The sequence below is a fragment of the Poecilia formosa genome, unplaced genomic scaffold, assembly GCF_000485575.1.
Source record: "Poecilia formosa unplaced genomic scaffold, Poecilia_formosa-5.1.2 Scaffold64, whole genome shotgun sequence".
In the NCBI taxonomy this organism is placed as follows: domain Eukaryota; kingdom Metazoa; phylum Chordata; class Actinopteri; order Cyprinodontiformes; family Poeciliidae; genus Poecilia; species Poecilia formosa.
Genome location: NW_006800003.1, coordinates 938,991 through 955,075, shown reverse-complemented (window position 1 = coordinate 955,075; position 16,085 = coordinate 938,991). Strand labels below are relative to the sequence as shown.

General features: G+C 43.5%; 2 protein-coding genes across 4 annotated transcripts; both read left to right on the top strand.

The window, feature by feature from the left end:
• The first annotated feature begins 705 nt into the window (after positions 1 to 705).
• On the top strand, positions 706 to 5,165 carry naa50 (N-alpha-acetyltransferase 50, NatE catalytic subunit). 3 transcript variants are annotated; one of them, XM_007554548.2, is made up of 5 exons: positions 706 to 903; positions 2,171 to 2,304; positions 3,257 to 3,376; positions 3,469 to 3,535; positions 3,743 to 5,165. In XM_007554548.2, the coding sequence occupies exons 1-5, from the start codon at positions 896 to 898 to the stop codon at positions 3,918 to 3,920; spliced, it is 507 nt and encodes a 168-aa protein (XP_007554610.1). In that variant the 5' UTR covers positions 706 to 895; the 3' UTR covers positions 3,921 to 5,165. The 3 variants fall into 3 exon arrangements, with proteins under 3 accessions (XP_007554610.1, XP_007554609.1, XP_016528207.1); XM_007554547.2 differs by having other exon boundaries at positions 707 to 903; positions 2,168 to 2,304; XM_016672721.1 differs by lacking the exon at positions 706 to 903 and adding an exon at positions 1,064 to 1,405 and having other exon boundaries at positions 2,168 to 2,304.
• A 794-nt stretch (positions 5,166 to 5,959) lies between these two features.
• On the top strand, positions 5,960 to 15,965 carry usf3 (upstream transcription factor family member 3). Its single transcript, XM_007554545.2, has 7 exons — positions 5,960 to 6,097; positions 6,515 to 6,641; positions 7,474 to 7,505; positions 7,643 to 7,725; positions 7,818 to 7,914; positions 8,435 to 13,272; positions 13,676 to 15,965. Exons 2-7 carry the CDS (start codon positions 6,598 to 6,600, stop codon positions 15,467 to 15,469), a joined length of 6,888 nt encoding a protein of 2,295 aa, XP_007554607.1. The 5' UTR covers positions 5,960 to 6,097; positions 6,515 to 6,597; the 3' UTR covers positions 15,470 to 15,965.
• Positions 15,966 to 16,085: the final 120 nt, after the last annotated feature.

Sequence of the window (16,085 nt, the reverse complement as noted above, 5' to 3'; positions counted from 1 at the left end):
CATATTGTACGAGACTCAGCCCTAATTCTGTTTTACAAAATTAAACTGACAACTAAATATATAAAAATGTACATTCCTTTGTACATTTATTATAATTGCTTCATGCATTAGCTTGGTAAGTCTGGTGGTATAATTTGCAATAAATAAATAAATAAAAATTTCCCGATGTAATTAAGTGCCCCTATACTTCAGGAATATATCTCTTCACTAAATCGGAAATCAAATTTCATTGCAAATTTTTGTGTCTGTGCTACACAGTTTTTCAATTAGTAGATAGCAGTCATTGCTAGCTTAAATGTTACACCAAAACAATTTGATTTTCAAATAGAATTAGATATCTTAAGTTTTGTGTGTGGAGTTTACTTTATGTGAGACACTTTAATTTGCATTAACATAATAATTAGCAGCAGCTTGTTTCATAAGCCAAATTGTGTCTTAATACTTTTCTTTTTTCATGCGAGACTTTACGATTAAAAGGCGGTTTTCATTTAACTTTGATTATTTTACCCTGATTTTAGACTCGCAGGTTGGTTTTACACGCAAATCTTAAATTTACGAGGATGACTGCTCTAGATTTAATCTTTCTCATAAATAACTAGTAATTCTTAATGTTATCATATAGTTTGACTTATCGTTGTTTAATTATACTATCTCCTTCAGAACGGAACACAGCCTAACAGGCTAAATTCAGGACAAATCTTTCTAGTGACGTAAGGGGTTCAGGGTTGACAGTCTGCCGTGGTAGTGTGGCGGCTAAGCTAACTGAATCCTTCGCTACATGTGGAGGGTAGAACGGGAGGCATCCCTGACCCTTACTCTGTTAAATTTCTTAACTTGTACCCCAGACAACGCCTAAGTCAAGCCTAATCTCAAACAGGGATAATATCTGTGTAAAATGAAAGGGTGAGTCTAAGCTTTTTGAGTCACGAATATGTAGCTTAGCGCGACTAAAGTTTTTCATGCCTGTCTTTTTTTTCTTAAAAGGGAGGTGGGCATGGGGGAAGACGACGCAAACTAGCCAACTAAGCTGAATCTATACAAGTGTATGGGGTGATATGAACGACAAGACAGCTAGTGAAACTGCTCTGTTGCGGTTGTTTTTATCTTAAGCCGCTTTTCTGTTAGTCCACACCGCTAATATGCTAAGCTAACCAGTTAGGTGCTACTAGTGGGAGGCTGAGTCAGGGAAGCCTCAAAAGCGAAGCTAAGCTAAAAAGACAGGACGGGAATATCCTGATTTTCTATGATTGCTGCGTCCTTCTACTTTACAAAAGCAGACAAATCACTGAACTAGTTATTGGTATAAACTGTACTAAATGCGTGTTCCAGTTGGACAGTCACCAGTACGTTAACCCAACTTCAGCTTTTTTAGTGTAACTCGATCTGTCAAAGTATCAGGAATGAAGTTTGCATTTACGTTTTGTGGTGCTCTTAATTGTACTATTTGTGGCGAAATTTTCAAATGACACATGGACAAATTACGCTAAGCCTTGGTAATTAGGAAGACGGGATTAAATAAATGTTATTGAACATTCCTGTGAATAACACACGTGACCCGAGACCCTTTCTGCACTTGCAGAGGTCCTATAAATACTACACTGGAACCTTTACAGAGACAGTTCTGGGTTAGTGTCTCCTGATCATTAAGCAAACCTTGGAACCTTGATGTAATATATGCGATTCTAAATGAAGCTACCAGTCAGAATTTACTGTAAAAATCAAAACTATTCACTGTAGATGTAATTTGTCGCCTGTAACACAACATATTTGTGTCCATTTTTAAATGTGGTTATAAATCAAGATAAAAATATTCTCTCCTAAGTACAATTTTCTGTCCACACACACTTTATCGACATTACTTAAGTTTGCAGATCACAGTTCTTTTCTTAGCATTCTTTTTATGTCTTTATTAGTACGTTTTAAATAAAATACTCAACAAATATTTGGAAGCATATCTGTATTTGAAAATTAATTATACTGAGTTCAGCCAGAGAGGGTTAACAGAATACTTTAGATACTCGGAAGGGAAGAAAGAAATTGAGTTACATAATCATGTCGCTTCAAATTATGTCTTTTGTAGGTATGATCTATATAGCAAAATAAAATAAGACACAATCCTGCTACATGCACCTCTGTCAGCTATTTGACCGTTTTGCTCTTGTTCCAGTAGCCGGATCGAGCTGGGGGATGTTACGCCTCACAACATTAAGCAGTTGAAACGCCTGAACCAAGTCATCTTCCCCGTCAGCTACAACGACAAATTTTATAAAGATGTGCTGGAAGTTGGAGAGCTCGCAAAGCTAGGTAAGATATGTCTCAGCAGGTTGTCAGTAGGCAGTAGCTCAAAATCACCCTCTCCATAAAGCTTGTCAGCAGAAGAAAGCATGAAGTGCATTCAAATTTTTTCTGGTAGTCGGTTGTGTTGACTGTGGACATTAGAAAACCCAGTGGACAAACACCAGTGGATGACCATCAATGATGGGTAAATTCACTCTGGACCTGGAGCAACATGGATTCGGGGTCTCTCCACTCTTCATCCAGACTCTGGGACCATGATTCCCAAATAAGATGCTAAATTTTCTTCAACGCCTTTTCCTTTCACTAAACCTTCTATGAATATACTTGGACACAGCAACTCGTGAACAACCAGCTTGTTCTAGAATGACATTTTGTGCTTACCTTTCTTGTGGATGGGTGTCGGTGGCTGTCCTCTGGACATCTGTCCAGTCAGCAGTCTTCCCCATGACTCCCCATGTAGTCCACTGACCCCTGAGTGAGAGGCCATTCAAAAGCTCAAGAAACCTTTGTGGGGATTTGAGTTAATTAACTGATTAGGGAGCAGTAGGGAGTAGCTTAAAGTCACTACTGCCATGAGTTCTCTCTGTTTAACGTTTTCACAATTTGAAACATTTCTGTCACTGAATTTTGGGTTTTCATTATATTTAAGCCACAACCATCAAACTTGCAAGAAATAAAAACTTCAAATATATCAACATGTGCAATGAGTTTCACTTTCTGAAGTGACTGACAAAAAAATCTTAAACCTTTTCACAATGTTGTACATTTTTGAGACGTATCTGCTTTCCTATAACTTCCTAAATGCATACTGTTTAGTGTCCATACCTGAGGCAGTAGAGTAGATTGTCTATCGTAATATAGTAATCCTTGCTTTTTTGTCTTCATGAATGTGTTTTCCTGCCTATTAAAATAGTATTAACATTGTTTTTGTTTTTTTTTTTGTTTTTTTGCCTTGCAGCATACTTCAATGACATTGCAGTGGGGGCTGTGTGCTGCAGAGTGGATCACTCTCAGAACCAGAAGAGGCTGTATATCATGACCCTTGGGTGTTTAGCACCCTATCGTAGACTTGGAATTGGTAAGAAGCTCTATTCATGTGTAAATGCTGCTGTGACTCATTTTGGTTTTCTGTATCATTTTTGTAAATTTGAATTTATGATTTTATACTAGGCACAAAGATGCTCAATCATGTGCTAAACATCTGCGAGAAGGATGGCACTTTTGACAACATTTACCTGTAAGTGTCTTAACACAGGAGAAGTTGAGGGTGTTTGTGATGTTTGACATTCAAATGTTTTTGACTGAGAATAGATGTACAAGGGATTTGACTGTCTTTACTTCTCCTTGTATTTGGTCTAAAGTGTTATCCCTTTCACAGTGATTCAAGCGTAATTAAAAAACAGATTCCTCCAAATGTGCTAACTGCATCTTTCTCATTCCACAGTCATGTGCAGATCAGCAATGAGTCAGCTATCGACTTCTATCAGAAATTTGGCTTTGAGATAATCGAAACAAAAAAGAATTACTACAAGAGGATAGAACCTGCAGATGCCCATGTGTTGCAGAAGAGCCTGCGCAGTTCATGTGCGCCACCCAGTGGGGAGCTTCAGAAAGTAGAGTAGGGGCGCACACAGCTTTTTTTGGGGGGACAAAGAAAGGCATGTGTGCCCATCAACGCAGAAACAGAACTGTGACAGATGCCCCACGGTCAACACATTCAACAGTTTCTTCAAAAGGATGCTAGAAAGAGAAAACAGTTTTCCAGTATAAAAATTGCTGCATTTATTTTACAAAGGTGATTTTTTTTTTTTTTCCCATATTTTATTGTTCCCCATTATTACATGCGGTTATTTGAAAAGGGACAGAAAACTCTGTTATCCATAAATTGGTTTCCAACGATGAAATGCCAACACTGAACATTAGTAGACACGGTGACGGGGGATGGTGTTCTGTTTGCTAAATCGTTCTGTTTGTGTTTGAGTTGTTTTTATGCGGTTATCAAACCTGATGGGGACATATCTATATTTTTGGAAAAAAGGAAGCGGTGAAAATGTTTGCCAGACCATCACTTAGCTGGTCAATTTGGAGTGCTAGCTGGAACTGACCCGTTGAACAGATGAGACAGTTCTCTCGCTACCTGAACCCTGGGATTCACGGGAAGTGAACAAGACCAGTTTGTTCATGCATCCGGATGGGAGGAGCAGAAATGTTTCCCCTCAGTACGGACACGGGGGGAGGCTGAATGGTTTGGTTGTGGTGGAAAGATGTTGGCACCACTCTTGATTTCCAGAGAACTTTATTCTCTAGGTTTTTAATTTAATTCCCCTAAACTGTTTTTTTTTTTTTTTTTTCCCCCACACTTACACAGCAAACGGCTCAGAGGTTCCCCTGGGTGTAAGACATAAAATTAGAAATGCTTAGTTTGGGGGAAGCCAAACAAGAAGTCTCAGTATTGGAGAGGTTCTGATAGGTGCATCCCCTCTCATTGACTTGTAGGGGATGTATCAGTAATTGACTAAATGGATTTGATTTGGCATTAGTAAATTTATTTGCTTAAGGTGGGTAAATATTGATTTCTTAAACACCTTTGGCTCCCAGACCTTACAAATAGCGATTTCTTCAAACTTAGGATGTTTTTGTTATTGCACCCTCATGAGTCTTTATGCCGTTCTGACAGTTTGGAGGTTTTGGTTGGATATAGACTCTTAACCCAGAAGAAGCTCTGACCCTGTGCATGCAAGGAGAGTTGTTCTCTCAACTGTAGTATACGCATGTTTTTGCTTTCTTTAAAAGATTTTATCTTTTCTGGAGCTCTATATTGTAAGACTTTTTAACGTCTAAATAAAGGAATTACTATTTGCAGTAAAGTTTTTTTTTCTCAGCTTGGTCGATTTCCTTTGCTTTGCAAATTGGATGTACCTCAGATCGATTTACAGATCATTGCAGAAGTGTCCTGTCTACACAGTTATGCAGTGTGGAAGAAAAAATGTACTCAAAAATCTAAAAAAAAACTTGGTGACAGGAAGTAAAATTTGAGCTGATATGGCTTTCCGAAATGGACAATGACCCAAAGTGGTTACAAAGTGGGATAATGAGAACAGTGTCCATGTTTTGTAACAAAGTCCTGATATCTGTCTGGTGTGTGAGCGTAACAGCCTACAACCAAAACCGACTGTTAAACCAGTTCCATCTGGAGGAATGAGCTAGAATCCAGCAAACTATTGTGAGAAGCTTGTGGAAGGAAACCTAGAATGTTTATGTACACTTATAAATAAATATGGCATGGGATTTAGCTAATAGAAATAATTTTGATAACTTGAACTGATCTAAAACAAGTTTGGTCCGATTTAAATTCAGGTAAGTATCTTAATTTGGTAAAAGTGTGCTTTGAACTGTAATAGGAATTTGAAAAAGCATTTCTCCTCATACATATCTTTTTATTAGCCTACAACGTTTTCGTAGTATTTATGATATAACTTTATATTCTGAGGATATTTAAAAAAATTCTATATATATATTAACCCTTCACGATAGAGGAGGTACATATTTTACATGTATAAACTAATGGAGCCTTACTAGACACGAACTCGTACAGTGATATCTTCCTTACCGTTTTGTGATTGGTTGAGACTTCTTAGACTCGCGATTCCATTGGCTGTCTCGAAGGTACAACCCTCTTCTGCACGGATTTAGGTGTATCTAGATTGTTTTGAGAGATGAGCTGGATGCTCTGCTAGCTTAGCTCCTAATGTCTAAGTTGTTCATGGAACATATGTTCACCACAATGCCGAAGTTAGAGGTTGGTAGAATTTACGTTTGTTGCACTACGCTTAGTTACATGGAACGTAAATTATTTCGTTTTTAATTTGTCCAATAATTATTTAGGTAACGGTAAGCTAAGATAGCTGTTGGCTAAACTAGCTTGTTTAAATGCTCAGGTTGATAGCTTTCTGCTATTTAAGTGACAGAACAGACGTTTGAACGTCATCTATTGTCGATGTGATTATGTTGAAGTAGAACATTTGTTTGAACAGTTTGTCAAAGAAGCTGTTTTTATGCAGAAGTTTACATGTTATAGCATTTAGGTTTGCAGTAAAGCTAGGTTACTCTGCACTAGCATGTTAGCATCCAGTTGCTCTGGAGGAAGCCCAGATGTAACATAGGAGTTGTTAATATGTAGCCGTTGATGATTACAGCGTTTTTGTGTTGTGTGCAGGACGGGAGCAGACCGGACTTAAGGTCCAGTTGTTGAATGCGTTAACTGGCACGTTTCACCATTCAGGCAACTGTTAAAACAGGATGCCAGAGATGACTGAAACTCAGACACCTGGTCGAAAACCCAAGTAAGTATGCTTATATAAATATGAACATGTTAAGTTTAAAGAGAATGGGGATATTCAATACGTGGACAACGCTTTGCTTAAATAGACAGGCTCCCCATTCTTTGGTCTTTTATTTATTTATTTATTTATTTATTTTTTACAAAGAATATAAATATTGCACTGTCATTGATTGTTTTTCTTTTTTACTTTTTTTTCTCTTAATATAAAAAAAGCGTTCCTCTTAAATCCTTTAGTTGAAAATTATCCTCCATTGTTTTATGATTTGTTGCTCAACAAATTGTTGATCATTTTATTTAAAACCATTAGATATGTCTTAAATCACAGTTGTTATCACAGTATCAGTGTTTGGTATATTGTAATGGCAAAGGATAACAATTACAAAAACAACTCAGAAGTGATTTGAACCAATCTGTAGTCTGTTTAAAAGTTCCTGAAAAACATTGACCATTTTTAAGTTGTTTTATTGCTTATTCATTTGTCTCAGTCCATCGACTATACCTGCTAATCCTTTATTAACCTTTATTAACAAAATAAAATGTAAACAAATGTCCATTGAGTTCTGTAGTGTGCCCTTTTTATTTGTTTCTCTTGATTGAAGTGAGTCATGCCAAAGTACAGGCTGATCTGGGATTGCTTTGTACAGATGCACCCCAAGTTCATATTCATCCTGATGATGATGGCATCCCATTGCCTAACTTAAAAAAAAATACTCCAAACATGTTTCTAATAATTTATTCTTTTTTCTTTTGAAACAAATGGACCAAAATCATATTGCCCACCTATAACCTTTGTAAATGTTTTCAATGCATTATCAATTCTTCACTTTCTGCAGAAAGAAGAAAAACAAAGAATCTCATAATGCAGGTAACATCATATCTGCTACTTTTGAAACTTTTTAAAAACTGCTAATTAATAACAGTTGAGCTATAGGTCTTTTTTTTTTACCTAAAATTTGATTGGATTATAAAACCTACTTTCTCTTTGTTTGTGTTTGCATATAGTTGAGAGACACAGAAAGGAGAAAATTAATGCGGGGATTAATCGCATTGGAAATCTTCTGCCATGTTCTCAGGCACTTAAACAGGTAAATGGCTGCTTTTTATTGAATTACAGTCATCCATGTGTCTATCTAGTACAGTGTGTATTTTTTATTTTATGTCAATGTTCTGTTTTTAGAGTAAGAACATGATATTGGACCAAGCTTTTCGCTACATTACTGAGCTGAAGAAACAAAATGATACACTGCTTCTGGAAGGTGGTGATAAAGTCCAAGGTCAGGGTTTTTTTGTACTTTTTTTTTTTTCATGAACTTTAAAAGGATCTTCTATTTATCCCACAACCCTCAATCAAGTCTACCAACTGCGAAGTGACAAGCTGTGCTTGAAGTTTTTATGCATGCTAACAATAATTATAATAATCAAAATTATAACGCTATACATTGAGCCTTGTTTCTAAAAGTAGCATGTGGGACGGTGTCCGGCATCTTTTAGATGCATCTCTGGTCCAACATACCTGAGGCTGAATTACCGCCTTAGTATTCAGTTAAATTCTCCAGAGTCCTGCTAATAACCTCATTATTTGACTCTGGTGTGTTGAAGCAGAGGCATATGTAAAAGTTGCAGGGCACCCAACCTTGAGGGAGCAGGAAGAATTAATGGCTTATTTAGTCCTGCCCCTAAAAATTGCATCTATTAGAAAAAAGAAAACCACTGCACAGTTATGCTCCACTTGATGTTTATCAATCACCTAAGTATTTATTTAAAAATACAAATGCCTGCTTTGTCTTTATGCAGCTGAGGAGATCCGGAGACTACGGCGTCAGTTGGATGAACTGAGAAAGGAGAGCGCTCACTACATTGAGCTCCTCAAAGCTCATGATATTAGCCTTTTAGAGGACCCAACTATTCACTGGAAGGGAAAGCACCGCTGTGCCAAAGTGGCAAAAGTGACTCCTACCCATCAGCTCCCAAAGAGAATTGTTGTTTATTCCAATGGCAATGTGATCGGCCCTGCAGGGAAACAGGCAAGCCCGGGAAAGAAGTCCTCTGAAGCAGTTCAGCCACCATCTGATACCAGATTGCAAGTTAATGGAGCTCTACTGCAAGTCAGTACTTCTTCTACCACCCCTGCACTGCTCCCTGGCTCAACCACGACACCCTCTCCGTCAAAATCAGGTCTGAGGATGTTGGAGCAGTGTGTGGTTGAAACACCTGCTGTAGGCCCTTCTTTGGCGCCTTCTGTGTCTTACATAACCCTCCAGATCCCTGCAGCCACCACATCCCTGCTCCAGCAGGCGCAGCCCGATCCCCCGCCTCAGAGCATTCCCTTAGTAGCTAATTCAGCCTCGCCACATACCACTGAAAGCACTGCGCAGTCTGTGTCCACACGCACTACATCTACCCAGACCATAACCTCTGCATCATCGGGGGGTTCCTCTTTGGGGACACCGGACTCTGCCATCAGAACTGTAAGCTACACTGCAGTTCCTGCCAATCAAACTGTTCTTAGGGCTGGAGCTGCAGGCAGCACACAGACGACCTGGACAACATTGCAGATGGCAGGAAACACAGTGCAACCAGTTTGCCAAAGTTTGTCTACACCAGAGGTTAGCAGTACCACCCAGACGGTCCAGCAGGTTGCAGTATGTCCTGTGGGCAGCAGACCCTCTGTTAATCCTGTTCAAATACAGCTGCAGCCACACGTGCCTGTACAGCAGGCACCTATTACAACTCATATCCCAGCTAATCCATTCAAAAGTACCCCTCAGCTACAAGCTGCAGTTCTAAATCGGACACAGCCTCAATGTGCGGTTGTACCCCAGTCAGCCATAGTGCCGCAACCAGCTGTGATCGCTCAGCCTCAGCCTGCAGTTCTGCAGCCAGCGTCGTTGGTTCCTCATCCTCCAACAGCCCTTCTTCCACAGCCTCAGCAAACCCTGGTTCCTCAGCATCAAGCTGCTGTGCTACCCCTTCTGCAGACCATGCAGGTCCTGCAGGTCAACCCAGCCGGTGCTACTGCTGCAGCACCAGGTGTAACCACATCTCAGAGCACGAACAATCCAAGTGTTGTCATCCTGCAGCAGGCCAGTGCCTGCCCCACTCAGCAGGTTGTGAGAGAGGACATTTCGAATCAAACGCCTTGTCAGCATATAGTGATCATCCAAGCCCCCAGTCAGGCTGCGTCTGCTCCTCAGAGCTCCCAGCTGAGCATTGTTCCTCCCTCACTCCCTGCTGTTTCCACTCAAACACCAACCATAACCAGTTCAGTGACTGTCCCTCCTTTACAAAGTGTTGGGGGAAAGCAGCTCGTGCATATCCTGCCTCGTCCCACCCAGCCTGAGGTGAGCCATCCTCTGCAGGTCAGCCAGGGATGCTCCTCTTCACCAGTCTCCACAGCCCCACAAACAATCACTGTGAATGGCCAGGTGTTTGCTCTGAAGCCAGTGAAAACTTCTGATAAAGGTGGCTCCCAGATCGGTCCGAGCACCCTCCAACTGGTACAGCCCACCACCACTGAGGAGCCCACTACTAATGTGGCCCTCAACAGTTTAGGTGCCCTTAGCAGTCTCAACCAGAGCATATCTCAAGGCCTCCCTCTGTCTTGCCAGAGCAGTGGTCTGCTTACCCCTACATCATCAGTTGGTGTTACTGCACCTTCACCTGGATCTGCACCTGCACTACCTGCTCAGCAGCTACAGGTTCCGTTGGGGATAGCTGCCAGCACCTCTAAGCCTTCAGGAAAAAAGCCCCACATGGTTGTAAACACAAAGAGAGTGGTTGCTAAAAGGACCAAATCTCCCAAAAAGAAAGAGCTCAGGACTGCACAACTAATTCCTCTCAAAAAATCTGCTAATGCTACTGCTAAAGATAGCCAGGCAGTCCAAGATAAAGCATCTCAAGTTTTACAGTCCTCAGCAAACGTCCAACCAATGGACACCACAATTTCAGAGTCGCGAAATGCTGTGAGCTGTGTAGCACCGGGTCAGGACACACAGCAAATGATCGTGTGCAGTTCATCCAGCAACTCTGTTGTATTTTGTCCGATGCAGGATAAAAGCCCTGTCTGTGCATCTCAGAGTAACTCGGCTGCACCAAAGGTCGTATGTGAAACGCCTATCAAGCCATCAAGTGGCTCAGCTTTAGCAGTCAAGACTAAAATTACTCCAGTTTCTAACAGCAGCTCTGCTGTAACCAAACCTTTGGTGTCAGAGGTTAAACAAGTAACTGTTAAAACTACAACTACCATAATGCAAAGCCTGCCAGCTGCTGCTTCTTCTGTTGCTAAACAAAATAAACCCACAGTCACCTCTGCAGTTTCCAGTGACCCTCATGTAACTTCTGCTTCTGATTCTAGTTTGTGTTTGCCCCCAATCTGTATTCAGTCTACTGCATCAGTGACTCAGAATACCAACACAGTGCAACCTACTGTTCCCCAGAAATCAAAGATCCAAGATCAACCATCTTCTTCTCAGCCCACCACTTTATCCTCTTCTCAGCCCACCACTTTATCCTCTTCTCAGCCCACCACTTTATCCTCTTCTCAGCCCACCACTTTATCCTCTTCTCAGCCCACCACTTCATCCTCTTCTCAGCCCACCACTTCATCCTCTTCTCAGCCCACCACTTCATCCTCTTCTCAGCCCACCACACCTGTCATCTCATCACGTATACCCACTGATTTGGTTCCAGACGCCTCTGTTGGAGTTTCCACATCAACTATAGAAATTAAGAAAAAGGCTAGTACTGCAAGAGCTCCTTCACAACAGACTGATGTGAACATTCCCCCACCTTCCTTGTCTCGTCCTGCAGAAGTCAAACCAACTCAGACAACAAGGATTGACAGGGATGCTCTGGAGGAGAGGCCTTCCACAGCAGCAAGAAAAGAAGGATTGGTTGGGGTGATGTCTGAAGCTCCCTTAAAGAAGGACTTTGCAGTGTCTCAACAAGTTTACACAAACCTGGATGACCAGGCAATGGAGCAGAATATTACGTCCAACAGGCAGACTGATTCTCCAATGACCACAGGGGGAGCTGGTGGTCGAGGATTCTCTGTCGCGTCGATGCTTCCTCAAGGCCATAGCATCGGTGTGTCTTCCGGCTCCTTTGGATCATTTGCATTTACATCTGAACAAGCGGAGATGCTCGCGTTGGCGATGCTAGAACAAGATAGCCCAGAGAGAAGAAGTGGAGGATGCTCGGGGGACAACACTGCTTCAGCTACATGGGACTCCCCCAAAACCCCACCAGTGTCTTCCAGCAGAGACAGAGGCTCAGCTGGGCAGCCGGGCAAGATAACCAAACTGATGGACCAAGGTCCAGCTAAACACCATGATGTGTCTGTGAGTGGGCCAAACAGACATCTGCAAAATATTGCTTGCTCAAAATCTCAACCTCTCCCTCCAGGACAGTCTCAGAGTTCAACCCAAGGTGGGACAGCCGCTAGCCTCAGTGTTAACAATCTGATCAGATCCAGCTCCAGTCACCAACCCTATCCCAGTTCCCCCAGTCTGACCGCCCAACAGGGGTCAGTTCCTTCTCCAGCCGGGACATCTACTCATATGTCCCTACCCTCAAGCAACGCCATCTCAACCTGTTCAGGCACTGCCCAAGTAGCAGAGTATGCCGCCTTGAAAAATAATGCTATAAGAGGCCCTCCTGGAAGTGTGGTAGGTGAGCGACATGGGAAGATGATCTCCAAAAGACAAGCCCCAGAAGAAGCGATGTTAAATGCAGGAAAACGACCAAAGCCTTGCCCTCCGCCGGGTAACCCAGTGGGTCACATGGATGTGAAAGCACCAGACCACAGTCAGATGATGTTGGGACAGCTGCCGTCCACCTCTGCAGCTGTAATGACTAGGATTAATTCAGAAAATGGAGGCCCTCTTTTCTCATCAAACTCCTTCATGAGCCCAGTCGTGCGCCCCATTGATGGTCACTGCCCAGTTCAAGTTCCTCCTGAGCAGAACCAGGCAGGCGGGCTTCATCTGCCACAGGGTCACCCGCAGCATCCTGTTAGCCAGCCCAGTCAGCATCTGGGAGGAAACCTTTACATGAAACAGCAGCAACAAGAGCAGCAGAGACACCATTTATATCATCTGCAGCACCACCTGACTCAATCTGACCCTGCACAGCGCCACTCACTACACCAGAGGGCACTGCAGGAGCAGCAGCAGCAGCAACAACAACAACAACAACAACAGCAGCAGCAGCATGTCCAGAAGAAGCGGGGAATCGTCAGAGGGAATCAAACTGGCTCACCTGCTGGCTTGCAGCAGAAGCAGCAACATCACCTGGAAAAGCCTGGAATTCATCAGCATTCCCATCAGCAGCAGTCACAGCATCCCCAGCAGTCCCACCAACAGCCTCAACAGCATCAACAACCAACACAGCACCAAGCATCTCATCCACAACACCAACAACAGCAGCAGGCGCACCAGCAGCCTCCCCAGACTCAACATCAACAACAGCAGCAGCAGCTGCAGCAGCAGAACTCTCATCCCAGACATCCTCAGCATTTACAGCAACAGATTCAACAGCAGCACTTTAGGCATCAGGACAAGACATGTGAGGCCCAGTCAGTGGGATCCAGGGCCCATCACAACAGCCACCTGGCTCAGCAGGACCACCTCAAGGTGGGTATGGGTAACATGTTACTAATGTATAGTTTATGATCATTTGTTTGAATCTAAATGAGAAATACTGCTAAAGTTCATCCTCTAAGTTATGAACCTTGCTTTTGATTAGTAGCACCTGCTCATTTAAGATGAGCAGGTGCTCTTTCTTTTGCTGTCTTCCCTTAGCACTTTTGCTCTTGTGTCTTTCGTTCACTCTTTCTTTTGCAATTTATTTCAACCTTTCTTTCTTTCTTTTGAAGCAGGGAACTTTTACTATTAAAAATGTAAAGGAATCCTGGAATTGGCTGACTGAAATCATTTTTATTTATGATTTCTTGTAGTTTGCAGAATTTCATCCTTTTTACATATTTACTGAGGAATATAAAGATTTTTGTGTCTTTAACTTGTCGTTCTGCTGCAGTCTGGTCAGGACCATAATGCTATGCAGAGGATGATGAGCTCTAGAAGCTTAGAGCAGCAGCTCATCTCTCCTCCTACCAACACGGTGTCGCGTTCATCTGAGCTGGCCTGTGCTCCGTCTCGACAGGAGCGTCACCGCGTGTCGAACTACTCTGCAGAGGCACTCATCGGTAAAAGCTCCACTAGCGGGGATCAGCAGCAACGCATGGCTCTCCATCTCCAGCCCGGTCGAGGTGCCACCCAAGAGCAACCAGACCTCCACAGCTACCTGGACACATCGCGAGGGAAGGCTGGCATTGTTCACAACCCTCAGAACCGCCTTTCATCCGACCATTCTACATCTGCTGACCAACGCATATCTGAGTGTCAGTCCTTCAAGGCAATGGCTGGTGGAGGGGGAACGCATCAGCTCGGCAGTTTTGAAGCTCAGGTCTCTCGTGGGAGTGACATGGCCCCCAAGTCGGTACCCCCCTCTCAGCGGGGCCCTCAGGGACAGCAGCAGGGAGGATTCAGGATGAGTGTTGGCCCCACTGCAGACGTAAGAAATCGTGGCAGCTACAGTGGACCCCATCCCGGCCCTCAGGGAGTCCAAGTTGGTCCTGCGCTGCCTCGGGAACAGGAAGCCTGCCACCAGAGTTTCATGCAAAGCCTCCTCTCTCCACACCTTCCTGAGCAGAGCAACCATCAGCGAGCAGTTCAGTGTTGCCCCCCAGTGACCATGGAGTACAGCTGCATGCCTGGAAGTTCATCAGGAGACATCCAGGCCAAATCCTCCAGTCCGAGCGTGCCTCAGTCCCAGAAGGCCCCAGCTATGCGACTCACAGAGGCCAACAAGGGCCACATTTCTCAGGTCAGCAGTAATATGCACGTAGGGCCCGGCGTCCGAGCAGGTCTGCCCCACCCTCCAACCCCCCACAGCAGCTCTGAGCCCGGCCGCTCCTCTGCTATCCCCAGGCCCCCCGTTGCTGTCAGCCAGCATTCCCGACATATACCCAGAGACGCTCATCCCGTCAAACTGAGACATCGATCGGGAGCGCAGAGACCCACCAACCCTTTTGAGGCAGAGGGCCACCTACCTCTGCCCTCGGGGGGAGGGGTCCTGCTGGGCCGGACTCAGCCTGGAGGAGAGAACCGCCGCACCACCATTGTGTGCTTGATGGCAGACAGTGCACAGGTTCCCAATGACAACAATCTTGTTGCTGACCAACACCTGGCTCAGAACTTTGGGTTCCCCTTTATTTCAGAGGGAGGGATGAACCCTCCTCCCCCGATTAATGCAAACTCTACATTTATCCCTCCAGTGAGCCAACCCAGCACCTCTCGCACACCGTCCCTCCTCCCCGTGGAGCCCCAGAACACTTTACCCTCCTTTTACCCCTCGTACTCTCCAGCTGCCCATCCCAGCCTCCCCGGTGATGTCGCCCTCCAGTACTTCCCCAACCAAATGTTTACAAGCCCGAGCGCCGACAAGGCCAACGCTCCTCCTCTCAACAACAGATTCAGCTCCATCCTCTCCCCAACGCGGCCAGTGGGGTTTGGTCAGGCCAGTTTCCCTTTGCTTCCTGATATGCCTCCCATGCCGTCGTCTGGAATCACCCCTCACATCTCCAACTTCAGCCTCACCTCGCTGTTCCCCGAAATCGCCACCGGCATGCCCTCGGATGGCTCATCCATGCAGATGTCCCCTCTGCTGTCCCTGACCAACACATCATCAGCTGACTCAAGCAAGCAACCCAATCGTCCGGCCCACAACATCAGCCACATCCTGGGCCATGATGGCAGTTCAGCTGTGTGATGAGTTTCAGTTTAATGCCTTTTTGGACTGTTGTTCAAGAGCAAACAATTGCATTGTCTGTTTGAAATGTGTAGTTTGTTTCAACGTTAAAGAAAGAAGTGATGAAGCACTTGATGTGAGGGGATTTGTTGTTTACATGTCCACTCAGTTTCAGTTTTTTGTTTTGCTTTTCTCTTTTTGACATGCCTAATGTCATAGTAATCATTTAAAATTTCCATAAGGCTTTTGGATTTTATGGAAATAAGTCCCGTATGCTCCTTTTCGAAATGTTGGTTAAACTGGTTCTGAAGAAAATATAAAAGTTTAGAACTTGAATTTCGGGTCAAAAGGAAACCTTCTGCACAGTTACTAATTTAATTTACTAACTTATCAGGTTGTACTGTACAGATTTTTTGAAGAGCTATTTTGTAAATACCAATATTTCATATCAAAGTTGCTAGATTATGTATTTGTAAATACAAAATTGATAAATAAAATTTATAAGCATAACATTGTCATTTCCGTGAGTTGTTTTTTCTTGTTTTCAGAATCCAGTTTATTTTACAGAATTAGTATTCAAAAAAACATTTTAACTCACCTGAGTAGGCAGGAAGACTCTCCAGCAGTGATCTGCATC